This window comes from Bos javanicus, chromosome 29 (genome assembly GCF_032452875.1).
Source record: "Bos javanicus breed banteng chromosome 29, ARS-OSU_banteng_1.0, whole genome shotgun sequence".
In the NCBI taxonomy this organism is placed as follows: Eukaryota; Metazoa; Chordata; class Mammalia; order Artiodactyla; family Bovidae; genus Bos; species Bos javanicus.
The window spans coordinates 26584418-26606392 of NC_083896.1; the positions used below are offsets into that span (position 1 = coordinate 26584418).

Consider the following 21975-nt stretch of genomic DNA (forward strand, 5'->3'; position numbering starts at 1 on the left):
GTTGGAAGTAAAATTTTTATAATGTCTCCAAGTCAATTTTGGCAGTATGGAGACAGAGAACAGGAAGGCTTAAATCCTTATAGCATGCCAACAATTTGGATTCAATCTGAGGTAGAGTTAGAAACAAACAAACCCTTATTTACCACATCTGTTATCAGTAAGTGTGTTTGTGTAGGGAAGTGTTATTTACTTCTGTCGGTAAACTACATAAAAATCATTTATTCTGCTTGACAGGCCACAATGTTTCCACAGTACCAGTTAGAAGAGATGACCACCACAGCCTCGTGTAAGGCTGCTCAGGGCCTCAGAATTCTTTTTACCAGAGACCTTTTTACAGTGCTCCAGGCAGTTACAATCAAATGAGAAGGCACATGAACTGAATCTGAGATCCTTGCTCTGCTGTGGGAAGACACTTCAAGATTCTTTTCTGATTATAAATAATATTACGTTTTGAGGGAAAAAAAACAACGTTTAGGGAATAAAAACTTTTATCAATGAAGATTTTTCAGCTTTCAACTGTGAAATTTCCTGTTTTGCTTATCCTACTTACATACTGAACAAAAATAGTTTTATATGCTATTTTTTCCATAGTCATCTTTGAGAAGACTTGCATTACACACAGAGAAAGAATCTTGTGCAGTTGCTCTGCGTGTGTGTGGTTTTGTGTGTGGCTGGCTCTAGTCTTGCATTAAAAACATTAAAAATCCTGAGTGCAGGTGACACTTCTCACGCATCACCTCACTGCTGCCCTGCTGTCAACAGGGGAGCTGAGGCCATCACCCAGGAACTTTCCAGCTCACTCTCACAGAATGGCAACTCTGCCATTCTTTGCACTGCTAGAATGTAACTTGTTACTTAGGTTTTCAAAATAAACATTTTTAGGAACATACACATAGGTTGTAAATCTATAAAGAAAAGCATGAAGATGATTATTACAGATGCTGGGTTAGTCATGACCTTGAGAGAGTGTGAAGGAGGTGTGGGCAACTGGCCAGGGGCACTCAGGTGCTGGCTCTATTTCTTACCATGCTTGGTGAGTACACAGACACTGGCTTTACTGCTTCAAAAAGCAACTGTATTTTATACACTTATGAATGTGTGATACATTTTACAATTAAAAAACAGGATTCCCAGGGACATAAAAAACAACATATATACTTAATTACAGGAAAACAAAGTTAATTTCATCATTTTACTACAGAGAAAAAAATCAGGCCAAAACTAGATTCTTGCCTTACATTTGTGCTTAAATACTGTCTCCGAATTTTTTCTTGGAATGGGCAGAGCTTTGTAACTTGGAATCGTTCCAAATTACTTTTCATTTTCACTACCTAAAAAAGATGAGATAAATAATGAATTAGACTCTCAAGAACCTACAAAGATCAAGGGAAAAATACACATAAGGTTACTTTCTTTAAGATTTACTGGCTTCACCAGGCAGAGAAGCAGTTATCTAATATATTTAGATTTTTTGAGTTCATAATTCCTATCCTTCCTGATATTTTTTTGTGCATGTGTATAAATATGTATGTGGAAAACATACAGTATATACTGTTATAAAATTCCACTTGGTTTAATGTGAACATCTTTAAGTCATTAAATATTAGGTCATCATTTAAAATGGATATATCTTTAACCAATCTGCTTCTGATAGATATCAGACCATTTCTAACATAGACAGTGGTAGAAAAACATCTCTATGGCTCAATATTTGCATACACTCATTCTTAATTATTATTTTCTTATATTTCTAAATGTTGAATTTCTGGGTCAAAGCATTTTTTAAAAAGGTAGTACTAGCAGTAAAAGAAAGGACTCTCATCAAACTGGCCAATACCGATTATTTCAAATTTTTTATTCTTTTGCAAATTATAGATGAAAAATGCACCTTTTCTGTAGCTTTAAAGATAATCCAGGAAACGAACCCACACTCCCTGCACTGGAAATGTGAACTTTTAACCACTGGACCACTAGGGAAGACCCTAAAGATTGTCTGTAAGATAATTTATATAGTAAGGCTATTACTGTTTTTTAAAAATTGAAGTATAGTTGACTTAACAATGTTGTGTTTGTTTCTGGTGTACAGCAAAATGATAGTTAAGTTTTAAGATGTACAATTAATAGTTATGGAACTGCTCTGGATCTCAAGTTTCTTTACAAAATGGGTATCAATACCTACTCCATGAGGATGCTGTGAGGCTTAAATGAAACAATATAGGCAAAGTAGCGTTTGGCACATGGTAAACGTTCAATACAGTTTTCCAACGTCAAGATAACACCTCACTAATTCACATTATCAAAACAGCTGGCTGTGTCTGGGATCAGTTCTAACCTTTTCTTCTAGGAATGGTGTATTAACAGGAAAACAGGACCAGAAGTGCCGTAGAAGTTCCCCAACAGCCACATATAGGTGTTTCAACTCAGACTGAATATCATTTGGCACCATCTCTGCAAAAGAAAAAGAGGTTCACAGAATAAAAGCTATTTTCCCATGTGTATGCAGTCTCTGACTCACAGTATAAATGTGAATGTGCACCCTACCAATGTTAAACCTGGATGTGCTATTCTAAATTAGTGATTTCTAAATTCCCTTGGGGTTTCAGAGGCCTTTTCAGGTTTTGCTTTAAGAGGTAGGAGAGGGAAAAAACCTTTTAGTATGACATAGCAATGTGCCACTGTTTGTAATATTAAAACAGTACTGAAACATTAAGCTGTTTTCTAGGTATGCTTCAGGATCTGGATGCATAAAAACAAAACACAGATCCTGGAAATGTTCCAAAGGAAAACCACTACAACTTTAACACTCTTCTCAAATTGCTTTAGAGCTGATTTAGGTAAAGGGATAGCAACAGGAGGTCCAGCACGTACGGTTTATGGCTTGCTGTGTCCCTCCCTGCATCAGTGCTCCTCCAGGCGACAGGGCTGTGATGGTGCTACTGGCAGCACTACTTGAGAGAACCTGAAAGGAATGAAGGAAACATTTCAGTTTAACAGCAAATGTCCATAAATACACAATCTACAGCAACCAGAGTGAACTGCTTCCCATAGGGCTACTAGAATACCTACTAATCTTTCAGGAATACCAAATTTACAGGTACCTCAAAATACATCCCCTTTTGTCCAGTCAAGCTTCCCCACCTTAGAGAGTATAGCTGATTGACAATATTGTGCTAGTTCCAGGTATACAGCAGACTGACTCAGTTAAACATATATATGTATATAACCATATTCTTTTTTTCTTCTAATTTATCACCAGGTACTGAGTACAGTTCCTTGTGCAGTAAATCCTTATTGTTTATTTTCTATGTGGTAGTGTGCATCTGCTGGTCCCATACTCCCAATTTATTCCTGCCTCCCCCACCCCTACTCCCACTTTCTCCTTGGTAACCAGAAGTTTGTTTTCTATGTCTGAGTCTGTTTCTGTTTTGTAAATAAGTTCATCTGTACTATTTTTTAGAGTCCACATATAAGTGATATAGCCAAGCTCTTTCTTAAGTACCAACTTCTTAGCACTGAAGGTAAAACTGAGTTTAAGGAAAGAAAATGTCAAAAAAACATGATAAACCTTGACTGGCAGCTGACATAAGAAAATCCAGCAAAGTAGAAATATATCACTTGCCATTTTTCAAGGAAGTGGATACACATTGCCAAAAGGGGAAAAAAACCTACATTCCCCACTGTATCCACATGAACATTCAGGGACATAACTGATGTATCTCTTCAATGAGTGCCTAACAAGTACCAAGGACCAGTCATAGTGAGGAACAAATCATCTGCTGAACAGCTCAAGCACAGGGTTAGTGTGTTTTACAAGTAGAAATCCAGGTATGTATGGGCTGGATGAAAAACAGAACTTGGTGTAAAGAGCACATTACAGGTTGACTATGAGTCAAGCAGACATGAAAGTTCACTTGATTCCTATTTCCTTCTGTCAGAAAGTATGATAATGCACCGTAACCACAAGTTTCACTGACTGCTAAACTTGCTGACCGGTCACTGGCTACACTCGGGAACACACACCCCGATGGCGGATCATCTTCGCACATGTCTCAGATAATCAAATCACTTTTTGGAGGGAAAAATCTAAACTAACCACAGCTGAAAAAACTTAGTGTTGACCTATATACACTAAAAAGAACTTGTACAAAATAAGTGCTTTTTCAAACTTGAACTAAATAAATAAATACATGTAAAAAAAAAAAGTTAGGTGGAACTACTTTGGCCCAAGGGCCAAATCTAGAAGGAAAGATATAGTCAGACAATCCCATATTTGTTATGTGAGCATAAGTACGTACACACATATTTCTTTGCTTTGTCCACTAACAGGACAAAGAGACCAGTAGCAAATGACATCCCACCTAGTACTCAGATCTTGGTTTCTAAACCTACTCAACACTTGCCAGGCAGGGAAAGAGTCAGATGAACTTGGAGTACTATCTCATTGTGCCATAAACTAAAGAGGCGCTCAAAACTGATGAAGATACTGTCAGAAAGAGACAGGGGCCAGTATAAAGGGCGTGGAAAGGGTCTAACTACAAAGGTGCAAGGGCACCTTTTCAGGGGTGACAAAACTTGCTTTTTATTTTGATTGTGTTGGTAATGACATGACTGTATATAGACACTGAATTCAAAAGAATATACTGAAAATGTAAATTTTACTGTAAGATATCTCAGTTTAAAAAAAAAAGGATAGCAACAATTTATAACCCACAGAATATAAGAATCCATGCTTATAAAGAAAAGTAAATAAATATGAATGAGTCAGGGAGGTTCAGAAGGTCAACTGATGGGAGGACAGAATTAGAAAATCACCATTTAACTACCACTATGATAATAACTGTTTTCAGCAAGAATCATCAACAGATTCTAAAACATTAGTGAGTAGAAGTTTGAGGGTAAACAAAATAGTTACACAGTATCTCCCCACAAGATACTTACTAATTATGAAGGGAAAAATTGGTAAGTTTTCCGCAGAGAAATCAGATAGTGCCTTAACCAAGTGATCAGAGTTAACACTGCAAGGCAGGACAAATAAATATGTGCGTCCTCATAAGATGTACAAAGGATGCCATATTACTTACACATCAACGTGGTGGGATTCTTGCCAAAAGCGAAATCCAATCATGAGAAAATGCGAAACTGAAGTTGAGGGCATTCTACAAAAAACTGACCTACTCTTCAAACATCAAGGTCATGAAAGATAAAGATTGAAAGACTACTCCACTGTAAAGGAAACTAAAGAGACGTAAAAACCGAATGCAATTCATGAATCTGATTTGGATGCTGGACCAAAAAAAGTTTTTCTTTTTTTTGCTACAGGGACATTAATGGTACTATTGGTGAAATTTTTCCAAGAATATAGGTTAGGGACATCCCTGGTGGTCTAATGGCTAAGATTCCATGCTCCCAATACAGGGGCTTGGGCGTGATCCCTGGTCAGGGAACTAGATCCCATATGCCACAACTAAGATCCTGAGTGCCTCAACTAAGACCATGTGTGTTAGTTGCTCAGTCATGTCCTATTCTGTGCGATTCCATGGACTGTAGCCCCCCAGGATCCTCTGTCCATGGAATTCTACTGGCAAGAATACTGGAGTGGGTTGCCATTTCCTTCTCCAAAGACCATGTACAGCCAAATAAAGAAAAAAAAATTTTTTTTAAAGAATACAGGTTAGATAATAAGACTTAAACAATGTTAACTTATTGTTTCTGTAACTGTAGTGTGTTATTTAGATGTAAAGGATCTGGGGCTTTCTAGGTGGCGCTAGTGGTAAAGAACTCACCTGCCAATGTAGGAGACTAAGAACTAGGGTTCAATCCCTGGATCAGGAAGATGTCCTGGAGGGCATGGCAAGCCACTCCAGTATCCTTGCCTGGAGAATCCGGTGGACAGAGGAGCCTACTGGGCTACAGTCCACAGTCTTGCAAAGAGTTGGACATGACTGAAGCAACTTAGCATGCTCACAAAGGGATCTACCTTCAAAATGGGTCAGAAAACTTTTGCAACTTTTTGTAAATCTAAGATTATTTCAAGGTTAAAAGTTAAAAAGTCAGTCCCCATATGTGATAAGCACTACAATTCAGCTTTCAATTCAGTGTCTGAGTGTTTATGAAAATAGAGAAAAGGGAAAAAATAACTCACTACTGGGCATGCTGAGGACTGCTTTAAAGAGGCAATGGAATTTGAACTACTTTGAATTATTACTATTTGTTCCTTGACACAGAAACAGGCAAAAGACACTCTTAAGAGAGAAAGCCTGAGAAAAAGCACAGGAAGCATGTAGATGATATGATTAAAAACCTCTGGGTAGTTTACAGAGTGTTAGGCTGGAGTACAGGACTCTTTTTTTAAGTTATGTGGGGAAGGAAAGGGTGGCGATATGGCTGGAGTTGGGACTAGAGATGTGGGTTAGGTCAGATTGTAGGGTTTGGCGAGTCAGACAAAGAACATCCAGACAGTTACTATGAGAAGAAAGGGAAGCAGTAAAGGTTTTTAAGTTGCAGAGTGATGTGGTTGGAATCATGCTTTTATTAAAATAACTTGCAGTGGCTGTGCTGAAAACCTGTCCCGTTTACCTAAGTCGAGGTGATGGAGTCAAGAATTACTGAACTGACAGAACTTGCTGATCATCTGAAGTATGTCTAAGGGCAGGGAGAAACAAAGAATATCTACAGAATGATGTCCAGAAATTTTTTGGAAATCTGGGAGATTTTTCCAATAAAACTGTATATATGGAAGAAAAAAAATCAGCAACCACAAAACTCATTATCTTATTTTCATTATCATCTGAACTTCAGGTATGCCAAATATTTCTCTTTACCTGACTTTTTCAATTTATTAGCAGAAATATGTCTTTACCCCAAGTTAAGTATGAGTTTTATAAATATGAATGTGCTCATAAAAAGTAACTGGGGATTCTGTTTTTCACACTGTATAAATCACCTACCTGAGTTAATCTGGGTGTATAAGCTTCCATTTCTTGTCTAATACTTTGAAAAGAATTAATAATGTCCTGACTTGTTGCATACTGCAGCGACTGGATTGGAGTTGGACCATGATAATACCTGAAGATTAGCCAAGAAATTACTAATCACACAGAATAAGGGTGCTCAATATTTGTCTGTCAAATATTTTAGCAGTCTCCATACAACATTCCCCCCAAGTAAAGAGTTAAAGATATTTCAATTAAATAACTTAATTCCAATAAGGGTATTAGGAAGAGAACAGCATAGATAGCTAAAAGTTATTTTCTTCGCTTCAATCATTTAGGATCCTTTCCTGAGATGTACAAAGTAACTTTTTAAGGAAATACAATACTATATTTTATGGCAACAAACTGATAAAAACTTGAATACTATACTTGCAGAATAAATTCTGTACCAACTTGTGATATAAAACTATTTTGCTTCAAATTAATTTAATAGTCACCAAACTTACCTATCTGACTTCTTGAGGTTTAGTGCAATTGTTTTTATGGAATTATTTTTTCCCAAGTCTTCATATTCAATGGATTCTTGTAACTTCGCCTATAATTATCAACACAACACTTTTTATTGCTGCACTTCCTACATGTGTTCCCTCTATACACAGCTACCACTTAACAGAGTAACTGTTTTCCTATACTCTGACCATACCACTTAACAGAGTAACTGTTTTCCTATACTCTGACCATACTATGCATCATTAAACCTTTAATATTTGAAAATCTGATAGATGAAAATGTGGATTTTACTCAAAATAAATTAAAAAAATTAATTTTATTACCTGTGTTGCAAATACTTTTTGCCCCCACTTTGGTGTTTTTCAGTTTTAATTCTTCCCTTTATACTTATTCTTCTGTGGATTTTTTTCTTTTTTTTTTGCTTAAGCTTTGATCCAACAGAATTTATTATGGAATAAGGTAGGGAATCAGTTTTAAAAAAAATATTATTAATCAGTCCCCCAACAACATTTGTAGAATAACATCTTTCCCCACTGATTCTGAAATGCCATGTTTATCACGTGTGTATTTAATCCCTTCATGTATTTGGGTTTATGTCTGCATTCTTTATTTTGGTTTTACTAATGTGCTTTCTCCTGGACGGTATAGGAACAAATCTGACTTTAGCATGCTACTCAGAGTAATGTATCAATCAGTCCCACCTCACCTAGACTTGGCGTGTTTTTACTACTTTTTCATCTCTATACCCTTGAGTCAACTTCAAGGCATACTGATGTCTTTCACTACCGTTCCCATATGTCAAGCTCATTTTTACCCCTGCTGCTGCCTGATTTAAGTCATGTCCTGACCCAACCTCTTATATAAATCCAAATCCTAAGTCTCTGCCAAGGCCTGGTCATCCACCTAACTTTCACATTTAACTGAAAGCTCCAAGAATATGAGGACTCTATTATTATTCCAGGATCTCTTATTCTATAAATCCCTTGTAGAACACACAGCAGACAACTACTGATGTGGAAGAACATCTTGAGTCAGTTTATCATTGAATATTGTGAAAATTCACACAGTGATTTTTGACAATTTCATCACTACCAAGAATCAAGGGTACTCAGTGCAATATTGCAAAGCAAAAAATCACTCCCTAGACTTCTTTTTGGCATCTCTAACTTATATTTTAGCTTCACTTTGCTTATTTCAGAAAAGAAATACCTTACTTTGGTAATTTTAAAGATGTATATCCTGTAGAAACATATTAGGTGACTGAAATACATAAAGGACCCATAATCTCTTAAAGTTCATAAACTTAATTGTGTATCAGTTTGTTCTACAAACTTTATCTACTTACTCTCTGGTTCCTACTGTAAATAATTACTATACCTTAAATTCTGTTTTACAATTATTCATTTTGTCTTACCTATAGACACTAAATTCTTTGAGGACAAAAACCCAGTCTTAATCATTTTTGTTTCTTGCCACCTAATATGGCATGTAAGGCAACTAAAAAATGGTTTCTTTTAATTGTAATGAAGTGAACTATTGTCACGGTATATGTGAAGTCACTTTAATTCAATGTATCATTAATCCTTTAAAGTAGTCATTATTTGCTGCATGCATCAATCTCCACTGTAGGGATCTATCACGAATATCATGATGTTTGCTATTTTCTCAATTATAATACTGTCAGTGTATTTGTATCTAAATCTTTGCATATATCTTAAAGAAAGAAAAAAAAAAGTTCCAAGTGGAATACTGTTCAGAAGTGAAATTAAGGGTTAAACCTTTAAAAATTTAATACACTATATTGCCTGATCGCCCTCTAAGAAAGCCTTATCATGATTTTTAAAACAAGGGAGGAACTTAAAATTGAGGGATATAGAAGCCTGGCAAAGTTGCAGAGAGAAAATAAATATATAAGTAGGTAATTGTTCATACGCCCTCACAATCCATCTTCACTATTTAATGAAAGACATTTCCAGGTCTAAAATGCTAGGTTTTACATGAGGGCCAAATCTTATCTTTTAAAATCAAATACACAAACCTTTAGTTTTTTCTTTCTGTCATATTGCCTTTGTTGGGTACTCTTTTCCAGAAAATAAAATTATGAGCTAACATTTATGTGTGTTTATAGGTGAAGGGGAAAAATAAAATAATAAAACCAGTTAACAGACAAGTCTATGGAAAGTAGGCAGGCAAGCCAAAACTGAGGAAGTATTCTTTAAGCCAAATACTTAACAGCTTGGTCAGAAGAATTAAAGCCATCTGAACTTATCAAGGGTCAACATAAGGTACTGGCAGTTACATAACATATATGTGGAGAAATCTGAGCCATAAACATTCCAGACTTTTTACTCATACCCTTTTAATTGCTGGCTGAAAGCAATCTGGATCTCCGGAATTGCCATCAACGCTGCTGGGCTCGCCATTTTGTTCCTTTTGTGCTTCTCTGAAAACAAAGGGAAAAAAATTAATGTTAAGTACCACAGGAAGAACAACAACAAAACTCTATCTGGCTATCACGGAAAACCCAGTTAGTGCCCCTTTGCATGTGTACTTAACTGTTTCCTGAGACCTGCTGCCAGGACCATGGCACTGTGATGGTTAAATCTCTTGATGATGGCAGCGTTGCTATTCTCTCTGATGGATTTAGAATTAGAAGTAGATGGCACGGAGGAAATGCCATAGCCCTGCAAGGAACAATTTAGTAGAGATATGTTGAGTTGAAAAAATTTTCTGGATATAGGACTTAAAAAATATTTACAGGTAAAAATTTAAAAATAACATTATACACACACACACAAAAATGAAAAAATGCTACTAACTGCTTTTAGTATCACAAAAATATCTTAACTGCTAAGTGCTGCATTTTTTCCCTAAGGAGCAATTTTGGACTAGTTAGCGAAACATTAAAATATTGGTTAGTGGGATGCTGGGCTGTAAGCCATTACACTTAAGTTAAAACTTACAGGTGCTACGAAAGAAGTGGTCAATCCCATTAGAGGTGGGGGGCGGGGAGGGTAGGTTCAAAAGAGCTTCATGGAGCACCGTAAGATGAATAGGTAGGTGCTTGCAAGGCAAACACTGAGACAACATTTCAGGAAGAAGAAACTGCTTAAACAAAAGGTATAGGAGTAATGTAAAACATATTGTGTCATGGGTTTGTATGCAGTTCAGTATACCTCAAATGAAGGGTGGGCCAGGAAACAGCCCCAACTGAGTACGCGGAGGCCAAATTAATTAGAGCCTGGTAGTAGTTCCGACTTTATCGTAAGTTCAGTGAGAAACCCCTGAAAACGTTTTTACATAGGGGAACATTATGATCTGATTTATAACTCTTACTGCTAGGGAAGAATAAACTGTAGGGAACAAAAAGAAACAAGAAGATCAATTAGGAGGCTAATGTGTCTGTGCAGATAGTTTTGAGATGTAGCGCACTTGCCGAGCAACTGAATGTTGGAGGCCTACAAAGGGGCGGGACCAAGGAGACCACTAGGTTTTGGCTTGAACAAACGGGTCCATAGTAATGTTTTTTTTTTTAAACTGACATAGGGAAGGGCCAGGAAGAAATAGGTTTTTGAGGATGGGAATCAAAGACTCCATTTTGGACATGTTATACTGAGGGGTGTGGAAACAACCTAAATGAAGATGCCAAGTAGGAAGTTGGACATATGATTCTGGACTTCTTGGGTTAGCCAGACCAGGACTAATTGGGAGTTATCATCACACAATTAGTATTTATATTTTTAGCAATGGAATGGAAAGAATGTAATTACAAGGAGCCCCAAGCCCATATCCTGGGACAGAATTACTAGAGGATGATAGGGAAAGAGGGAAAAATTGAATCAACCAACACTTTTATTAAAAGGCTTGGTTTTATAAATTTTTATATATCCATGCAAGGGAATACAACATGGATAGTTCTAAAAATGTAAATAATAATAATAATTATAAGTAACAGATCATTGTGTAAGTTTAAGGTTTACAATGTGTTGATTTCAGATTGCAAAATGATCACCAGTGTAGCTAATACCCCATCATGTCACATAATTATCGTTTCTCTTGTTGAGAACTAAGACCCAGTTTCTGAGCAACCTGAGGTTTCTACTGTCAGCCATGCTGTGCATTAGGTCTACAAAAATGATCTACTAGCTTTAAGTTTGTATCCTTAAACAACACCTCTCCAAATTTCCTACCCCTCAAGGTCAGAACTATTAACTTCATTCTACAAGAAAACTGATATTAGAAACATTAAAAAAACTACAGTTTAAAACCAAGTAGTGTGGTTTTAAAGTCAATGTACTTAACAGCTGTGTGGTTTATTTAGCTTCATTTTCTCAGGGTGATTAAAGAGGTCACGTTTATAATGTGTTGAGATTTACCAAGGAAGTGACTTGAGTGCTGAGAATTTTCAAGAAAACAACTGAATTTCATTAGGCAAACAACTCAATGGGGCACCAAGGATTATTTTCTGTTAATTTAATAATTTAGACTATAGATGAAATTTTAACATTGGTTTTCTCACCTGGAGCATGCATACACTAAGAGAAAAAAGACAAGAGCACATGTCAATAGAAAAGGAGCCAAAGGAAAGCAAGAAAATTAACAATTAAATGAAAGGAAGGGCACTAAAAGGTAACAGTGTCTAGAGAGTAACTGAGGAAGGCAAGTTCCTTTCTAGACTAGAAAGATAGAGGCAGGGACACAATTAGCCTTGATCAGAATGGCATCAACTATTTCTCTAGCCTTGGATGAATTTCTAAGTCTGGAGTCATGATGCTGAGGTAGGTAGCTCATACTCGATGGTCCAGCTATTGAAACATAACGGGGCTAATGTGGAGTAAGGGTCATGCCTGTGCTCAACATTTGGTAAATAGTGGGCAACCAACGATGCTTACCATCTTTTCCCTATCTACGAATATTTTTTCACACTTAATGTTGCTGCTACTGCTGCTAAGTCACTTCAGTCATGTCCGACTGTGTGTGACCCCATAAACGGCAGCCCACCAGGCTCCCCGTCCCTGGGATTCTCCAGGCAAGAACACTGGAGTGGGTTGCCATTTCCTTCTCCAATGCACGAAAGTGAAAAGTCAAAGTGAAGTTGCTCAGTCGTGTCCGACTCTTAGCGACCCCATGGGACTGCAGCCTACCAGGCTCCTCCATCCATGGGATTTTCCAGGCAAGAGTACTGGAGTGGGGTGCCATTGCCTTCTCTGTTACTTAATGTTAGATATAGCATAAAACATTTGTTAAACCTTTATTAATACCTAGACAACTGTTGATAAGGGAGTTAAAAAATTCTTGTAAAAAATGTTCTACCAACTCACAGGGGAATTTCAGTTCTCCCATGCAATCTTAATAATGAACAGTGCTATCAAAAAAGCACTTTTGATAAACCACTCCAAATAACATTATTCTGTTTTACCTTCTCACAAGTAGAACATTTATACTTCAGGCAATTTTAAAATACAAATGCTGAAGACTAAGAAAAGACTGTTTTCTCTTGTAAATCCTTTTACTGCTACTTACCTCATCTAATGGTTTATCTTCCAAAGCTGTTAAGTCAAGCAGCGGGTTTTTCACTCCTAATGAAACCATTGTTTTTAACCCTAGAGGATCAATGAAATAAAAAGTTGATTCAGTTTTACCTTTCCCAGAAAGCAAAAAAATCACTAATGGCACTGATGACTAGAGAGCAGCAGATTAAATGCTAGAGTGTCAGGGATAAGCAATTACCTTTTTCATCTATTTTGGCACATTCTGCAAAGAGGTCCTTTGACCCTGTATTCAGCCGGTCCCTGTGAAAATAATGGGACTGAAAGAAACGTGTCCAGAATTCCTTTTCTGTCATGTTGTGGGGAACATTTTCTGCATATTTCATTTTTACTGTGAATAAAAACCACAATAGTTATATACTGAATTTCCAATTCTTAAAACCTTTCAAATTAGTTTAAAAGTAGTTCAAGAGCAAAACCAAATTATAAAAGTATTCAACTTTACAAACAATATATAATAATTTAACTATAAGTATCACTTGAGAGATTACGTTAGACATTACCTTTACGTATCTTAAATTACAAACAAAACCTTATTTTGCTCCAAGAAAATTATTAAGCTTCAAGTTTCAAAGTTTTACTGGGAACAATAAGAGGAAGACCTGAGTTTGCCTGTTCGATCATTTATATATGGATACTTTTAGTCCAAGGCACCATATTGGGTACTGGGGAAATAAACAAAGATCTCCTTAACCCACTGGACTATCAGTTCAGAACTCCAGAAGCCTGTGTTGTCTAATAAGCAAAGAGATTAAGTTAAGAGATTAAGGTCTCTTAAGCTGGAAAGCCTGAGTTTAAAATTCTAGGTCTACCACTTATTATCCAATGCGATGCTGGACAAATTACTTAATCTTTATCTTGGTTTCCTCATCTGTAACATGGGGTAAAAATAACCTAATTCATAGGTACTATTTGTGACAATGTAACACACATAAAGGCCTCAGAATGGTGTCTGACAAAGAGTAAACACTACATAATTATTATCAAAAAGATAGAAAACTACATTATAATGTGGTAAGACACCCAGCGCTGCAGATGGAATGGGGAAGGGGATTACATCTGCCTAAGGAAGTCAGATTTTAGAAGTGGCAATGAAGTGATGCTTGAGGTGAATCTTGCAGGAGACTGTCTCCTAAGGAGTAAAGGGGCAGAAGCTGAGGAAGCAGGGACAGAGAACAAAATGGCCTGAGAGCTTTATGTGGTTAGAACAATGACTGAAGTAACTGCTCTCAACGTTGGCTGTACATCAACATCACTAGAGCTAGGATCAAACAATTTATACTTTAGGTGATTTCTCCAAGGGAAATGATTTGTGGGTTAGAAAAGTCATTCTGCAGGCAGCATGAAGGATGATCTGTGTTAGTGCTGTAGACACTCATTTACTGATGCCTCTGGAGTATGTCATCCTACTCAGGTCATGTTAAAGGGTAAATAAAGTTTAAGAACCACCAGTGGAAAGAATGAGAAAGTCATCATACCCATGGATCGATGTCAGTACATTACACACTAAGCTCTTAATATCTACCACGTCAGGCACTGGATAAAGTACTTTACATATTTTATTGTACTTCATCAGGAATAAAGGTAAGCTTTTTGTTTTTCAGATATTTCACTGAATTCATTCAAACAAATATTTTAACTATCTGAAAGAAATGATTCTTCTTACCTGCTGGATAGGTCCTAAAAATGGACTCAATGATATCAGATGTTAAATTGTATCTCAAACCATTACATCCATCTGTCTGGGGTCGGACATCAGCCTAAAATAAAGACATTTGTTAAGAGTATTGGGCCAAGATGTCTAAGAACCCAATGGACACTGGAGAAAGGAGGAAAAACAGAGTCTCTGAATGAAATACAGAGACAGACAAATCCTTTGCCTTTTCTTTTGGCATAGAGATGGGTCAAATAAATCTGACCTGCTTCACATAACTTTAGTGACCAGTAAAATCTATGTTTCTGAAAATACAACATGGTCAAACAGACACATTTAAATGTGGCCAAAGGCAGATACCTAGTGGAAATTTAACATAAAGCTTACAGTTACGAAATATTTAACTATTTGGTTACAACATATTATCTGATTGTTTTAAGAAAGGCCTTATTAATTCAATTCACTGCTAAGCACCCAGAAAGATGCCAAACATGTAACTGGTACTGAGATTTTTGTTAAGTGTATAAATAATGCTTTGGTTTTACCAGAGTATAGACTGAAACTCACCTTCTAATTCCACACATACGTTATTCTCAACTTTCTTTTCAAGATACATTTTACAAATCTTTATTAAAAAAAATTTTTTTTTAAACTTTTTGATCATGTGACATGGCATGTGAGGTCTTACCTCCCTGACCAGGAACTGAACCAGTGCCCCCTGCATTTTAAGTGCAGAGTTTTAAACCACTGGGCTGCCAGAGAAGTTCCCAAATTTTACTTTTTTAATAACATGATGGTCATTTTACATTTAAACTTGCATTATAAGTAAAATATTGAAATCATTAAAAAAGGAAAAAAAGATATCTGAAAGCCCTTACTTTAAAAGTATTAGGGGAAATAAGCATTAATCCAATTGCTAAAAGATTCATTTTCAAAAGTCCATTTTAGAAGAGTATCATGGCTACTGAAGTATCTGTTAATTTAAGGAAATACTAAATTTTACAGAAAATGGCATCATTAGCACATATACCAGTTTTTTTCCTCCTTAGAAATGTAGAAGGGTCACATACCAGAAATGCTGCAGAAATGCCAACATCCTGCTTATGATTAGACGTGGAAGAACTCTCTGCTGCGTTCACATTTAAACGATTGGCCCAGAATTCCTCAGCACTGATGACCTGACTCACAACAAGATCTTTATAAAGCTGAAACAAAACAGGATCTTCTTGCAGCATTCTGGTGATAGAATATATCAACATATTGAACTTTTAGAATAAAACACCATTTAGGTAGCATTCTAAAAAGACCTTAGCTACACAAAACACCCAATTTTCATTTCGTGATGATTGAATGGCAAAGGTCCTTTACTTCGTTAGTAATTAAAAGCAAAAACACATTTTTGGAGGAAGAAATCCAGTGCAGATAACTGGAAGGCAGTTGAAGCAGCAAAGGCTCAAGTCTTTGAGGGCCTGGATTTGGTCCTATTCATCCCTATGTTCCAGGGACACAAAGGCTGCATTTGTACTGTACTGTGCTTTCTTTCACGAAAAGCTGAATGGGAAGAGGGATTTTCTATCAACTACGCTTTTCATGGTGATAAACACTCGGAGCTATAAGTACAGAAAGATAATTCATCTTGTCAGAAATTCTCAGTATTTTAAATTTATTTATTTATTTGACCATACCATGCTGCATGTAGGGTCTTAGTTCCTGAGCAGGTATTGCATCTATGCCCCAGCAATGGAAGCGTCGATTCTTAACACTGGACTGCCAGGAAGGCCCAGAAATTCCTGTTATTTTAGATGTTTTCTAAACTGTTACACAGTATGACTTTTTTCAGGTTTCTCAATCACAAACACACTTCTTAGAATCTTCTCTGTGACAGAGAATTAAGGGACCTTGGCATCTTTGAATTACAGTTTTGCTCCTAATCTGATATTAGGCTCGAGGCAGTAGTTTAACTCCTAATTCATCACATTTGCTGAAAGCCAAAGGTAGTTAAGATGCTGAAGTTAAGAACCAAACATACTGAGCACCAAATTGAGCTCCTATGTCATTCAGCTGCTTCCCACTAGCTATTTACACAAGATGCTGTACGTATGTTGACGCTACTTTCTCCACTCGTCCTACTCTCTCCTTCCCCAACTGTGTCCACAAGTTCATTCTCTACATCTGCATGTCCATTCCTTCCCTGTAGATGGGTTTAACAGGGAGGGGATACATGTATAATTATGGCTGATTTGCATTGTTGTACAGCAAAAAGCAACACAACATTGTAAAGCAATTTTCCTCCAATTAAAACAAAAACAAACCAAACACAGAGGTAAAGATAACAAAGCCTATACTTTCCTAGACTACACTGTCAAAGCACAAAGGGTGAGAATAACAAACTGCTACTTGACTGGTAAGAACCTAGTGTCTCTTTAAAAGGTTGTTCTTTTCCTCCTTCACCTGTTCTTCTCTTCCAGTTCCTTATTTGCTTTCCTCTTGAATTTGGGGAGCAGTTGCTGAAGAAGGTCTTTCACTGCATCTCGCTCTTTCACTGCTGTGCTTTCATTGGAAAAATGGAAGTTAGTTGTGTCCCCTGCATGCAGGACCAGTTGAAGCTGAATTTTCGCTTTTCCTTCTGGACTGATTTTCTGGCCTAAAGAGAAGCATGAGGCTAGTTAGATGAGGACACTCGCACTGTGCCAACAGTCACACAATAAGTTACTTCTCATCCCAAGAAGACTTGGGATTTCTTTGGGTTTTAGTTGCCCTATTCCAATCTTGATGCTTGAAAAGAAATCCACTCTTTTCAAATAATTGCATATCACCAGAGCACGGTTCAACAAATTCACTGGTAACACTCAGGTTCCTTCTATAGTACTGTTTTTGTGTGGCATGTCTTACCCACTATTCCACCTCTGGATGCTAAAGGGCTTTTGTTTCCACTCAACTGAGCAGATTTCTTTAAAGCTTTCTGAACAGCCAACTCAGGAGTCCTGAATCCACCAACAGCTGCTTCCACCTGACATTATCATTAATAAAAATGATTTGTCACAATTAAACTCCAAAATATAGTTCATGGCTTATTTACTAACTGCAAAGGGAAATATGTAATTTTACATTTGGAGATCAGGTGTCAACACTTTAACCAAACAATTGAACTTAGCCCCATTAAAAATGAACAACCCGACACTATGGGCTTTCTGAGGTGACAGAACACTGCCACTTAGATGCTCTTCTTGCTGAAAATGTTTAACTTCAGTATAATCAAGGCTGTAGACTTGACTTTTAGTTTATAAGAAATACAGGAAATAATTAAATAAAACCTTGATCTGATATAATCAGAATGTATGATATTCTACAAATCCATACTCCTAAAGAAGAGACTACAGAGACTACAACTACATACATGAACCTACACCAGATAGGACAACTGGGGAAAACAATCCAACAGCGGTACGGGTATTTATTAAAATTCTCCTGGTGTCATAATGTTATGAGCAGTCAAAGTGTATGCACATATTTTGCCATATCAAATATGGCAAAATAACAACACTTAGATGGGATATAATTACAGATATATACTGCACCATTCTTTAAACTTTTCTGTAACTTTGAAGATTTTCGATATAAACTGGGGCTGGAAATGTCAAAATATACCTCCATAATAGAAATCCTGTATTCTTAAAAAGTGGGCCTCATGGCTTGTCTTCTTCATAAGGGAAACAGATGAAGGGGCTTTGTCTCACTAAATTCGTGACTCATGGTAGTGTGAACACATAACTAAGAGCTCCTTGTAAAGCAATCTGCTGCTGCTGCTGCGTCGCTTCAGTCGTGTCCGACTCTGTGCGACCCCATAGACAGCAGCCCACCAGGCTCCCCCATCCCTGGGATTCTCCAGGCAAGAACGCTGGAGTGGGTTGCCATTTCCTTCTCCAAGGCATGAAAGTGAAAAGTGAAAGTGAAGTCGCTCAGTTGTGTCCGACTCGAGACCTCATGGACTGCAGCCCACCAGGCTCCTCCATCCATGGGATTTTCCAGGCAAGAGTACTGGAGTGGGGTGCCATTGCCTTCTCCGTGTAAAGCAATCTACTAACACTTAAATAAAGAGAAATGTTTCCAATGAAGATGTTACTTCCAAACCAACAGTTTAGATAAAATACCTTACTGCTAAAAGCAGCAATATGAAGTCATTTACACTGTCAGCCAGCCTCTTCTACTATTCTATTCCTCCAAAACAAACTATCACTCCTTCCTAGGTATCTTTTCTTAGTCGTTGCTTTATTTTCGCTCTACCTTAGTTCGTGCCTGAGAGGCCTACTTCTGAAGTTTTTAAACTAACATAATTGCTAATTTTTACCTTAGTAACGTTATTACTGAAAACTTTCAATGACTTCTTTCAGAAATGAGCATTCTTTCAAATATTCAACTTAAAATGAAAACTGTTTTCATGCACATCTAGATTTTGGTATGTGCTCTCCTCCCAACATAGGGGATAGGCATGTTCTCTATACAGCAGGCTTCCCGTTTAAGACAAGTGCTAATACAGGCAGTTCCTATTTCGTGAGGCTACAGAAGAACCAATGCTAGTTTGCAAGATAATGAGGCATTTCTCCACAGAAACAAAGTTTTAAATGGAAGCAGTGTTGGCAGGAGAGTGGACAAAGACCAGACAGCTCAGGCAGTACTGAATTATTAATATTATGAATTTTAAACAGTATTTCCTTTTGGAAATTAAGATACTAAGTTATTTCAGGGGAGAAAGATGAAGATCTTGGTTCTTTCCAGCAGCAAATTAGAGGTAAGCCCTTTGGGGAACTGTTCATATACAAAGGACCTTTGTATACGGACCTCTCGCAAGTTGAGGACTACCTATGTTTTAAGGTGTCATATTTCTTGAAATCTGCCAAGGAGTTTATCTAGGAGAAGAATCTCATATCCAGGAAGATAAATGAATTCATATTAATGGTTACAGTTAAGATACCACAATTTGTCAAGGGCTTTGTTTCCTTGGGGTGCCTCCTATTCAAGATCTTTTAGTTAGGTGAACTGCAGAAACCCCTTTCAGAGTAAAGGTTCTAAATCTCAGGATTCACTTGGTGCCTTTAAACTTAATTATTGAGCCACAAAGTGCCATACCCTTTGGGTAATAAATTCAAAGTTAATTTAATTGGAAAAGAGAAGGGGTTTTGATGTTAGCTTTCATACTTGAAAATCATAAAAAGGATATAAATATATTATGCTCTGAATTTCTCCCATCTACATTTTATATAAAACAGCTTATTTTCTCAATAGATGATGGCCACATTACCAAAGATTAGATAACTTTACTTAAATGATACAATTTTATTAAGGGCAATCAGGCATCATCTATCACGATTTTAAATGCATGAACCATTTGAACCAGTAAGTCCACTGAAGAGGTGTATCCCATACATATGACCTACTCAAAAAGACGTTAGTGCACAGGTCAATACTACAACACTGCCTTTAATAACAAAATTCTGGAAACTTCCTAAACGTCCTTCAATATGTGAAATAAACGACTAAATCCATTCAGTGGACTGTTAGGCGATTCTTAAAAAGAAAGTATGTGTGGAGATCTTTACATGAGATAGATTTACACATGTGAAGTTGTACATACTCTATTACTTCAGAAAAGCAGGTGATAGAATGTACATTCAGTGACCCCACTTTGTAATTACGTCAATACAATTGCTTTTTTGACATTACAATAGAAAATCCACCAAGATTGTATAAGCTGTCTCCTTAAAAAATTACTAACAAAAACAACATGTATCACACCTTAGTATGGCTGACTTACATTTGATATCTGCATACATATGGCTGATGGTAAATCTATCTTTGCCTTCAGGTGCCCAAGCAATTCTTTCTGCCATGAGGTACAGAGCTCCATCCTGCTTCTTCTGTCGCACCTTCTTTACAATCAACAAAACTTCTTCAGATGAAGTTGCCATGACGGCTAGAAGGTGCTAAAAAAAAAAAAGAAAGATTTCACATCTCAATTAGGGTTGGATTTGATTTTGAGTCCCTTCTAAATCTAAAATGAGTAACAAGGGAAAGAAAAGTCGTTTCCCTCATTCAAAGTTGAAGTATTGCACTATTCCTTTAAAATTAAATTTCATTTTGCTCATACCACAGGTGTGAATTTATACAACAATTAAAACTGACACACCTGCCAGTTTTCAAACCGTTTGTACATATGCTAATCAAAGTATTTTTGATTTTTATTTTCCTCAGTTATATTCTTAAATCTTAAATGTATGATTTGACTACAAATTTGTGGTCTATAACCTATTCTTGGAATTGTAGAACTTTAGAATTATACTGCTGGATAATTCAAACTGTTCCAACTGAAAAAACCAAGAGCCACAGCGTTTGTGCAGCCTTCCTAAAACCACTCCTAGATCTAAAAACTTGGTCTAAGTTTCTGTGTGCTTAAAAATAAAACTGAAATAATTTAACACTTAACACTTCAGATACTATTTCCCACATCTTTTAACAATCAAAGGTCTTCAACTGCTAGTTTCATTTGTATATGGCTAATCTGTTACCTAGGAAACGTTTGCCTGGAGATTCCCCCAATTTCTCCCCAATTCTGGGATTCTGAACCACCCAACCCAAAGCCTAGCGCCTTGAGTGTGGTTATCTAGAACGAGTCTGGGTTCAGCAAGAAAGATGCCACAACCGACGACGTCTGCCATGGGCTGGGATGGGGAAACTGGTAGCACAAAGGGCGTATATGCCATTTCTGGTGAAGTTATGACTTTAGTTTTCATTCTCAAAGCAATGACTTAAAATATAGCTTAAAAAGATTTACTTGTTCAGGTATAAGTTATAATTTCAGACAAGTTAACATACACAGGTGTCATAAGAATTAAGTCTGAGCAAACAAGTGAAGCTTTATTGTATATTTCTTATTCACTGAGGCAGTGATTTAAATATCAAAAACACAAGTTAAAAAAAGACTGAACTTTTAATTTCTCTGAAGTTTACTACCTGAATTTTGATTAGATCTTCCCTTTCGTAAGTTTCCTTACAGGTTACTCCACCCCCAAGTGGAAAAGAGTCAGTGTGAACACATTTATTCAATAGTTCTGTACTGAGCCAAGGAGTCTAGGGATTATGACAAATGTCTGCCAGTGGCAATTTCTGCTTTCAGAAAGCTTCCAGTCTAGCGAGCAAGATAGGCATGTGAGTCTATACAAATTAGAATGTGAAGTTCAGGGAGATTAAACAAACATTCTGATTTAGGACTCAGGCACTTAATTTCTTCACACAAGAGGCTTTGTCATAGATACCTTAGGGCAACTAAGAAATA

The 21975-nt window shown here is 36.8% G+C and overlaps 1 protein-coding gene across 1 annotated transcript in view; it reads right to left on the reverse strand.

Annotated features, from left to right (window-relative positions):
• Positions 1-21975, reverse strand: part of GTF2H1 (general transcription factor IIH subunit 1) — a 29381-nt gene that overhangs the window by 1788 nt on the left and 5618 nt on the right. Inside the window, exons 2-14 of the mRNA XM_061406256.1 lie at positions 20458-20626; positions 17097-17289; positions 15716-15881; positions 14658-14751; positions 13173-13322; positions 12966-13045; positions 9999-10126; positions 9798-9885; positions 7439-7527; positions 6948-7065; positions 2869-2959; positions 2333-2448; positions 1239-1331 (exon numbers count right to left, since the gene is read on the reverse strand). Coding sequence (XP_061262240.1) covers positions 1239-1331; positions 2333-2448; positions 2869-2959; positions 6948-7065; positions 7439-7527; positions 9798-9885; positions 9999-10126; positions 12966-13045; positions 13173-13322; positions 14658-14751; positions 15716-15881; positions 17097-17289; positions 20458-20611 — 1560 coding nt within the window. The 5' untranslated portion in view covers positions 20612-20626. The remainder of the gene's footprint in view (positions 1-1238; positions 1332-2332; positions 2449-2868; positions 2960-6947; positions 7066-7438; positions 7528-9797; positions 9886-9998; positions 10127-12965; positions 13046-13172; positions 13323-14657; positions 14752-15715; positions 15882-17096; positions 17290-20457; positions 20627-21975) is intronic.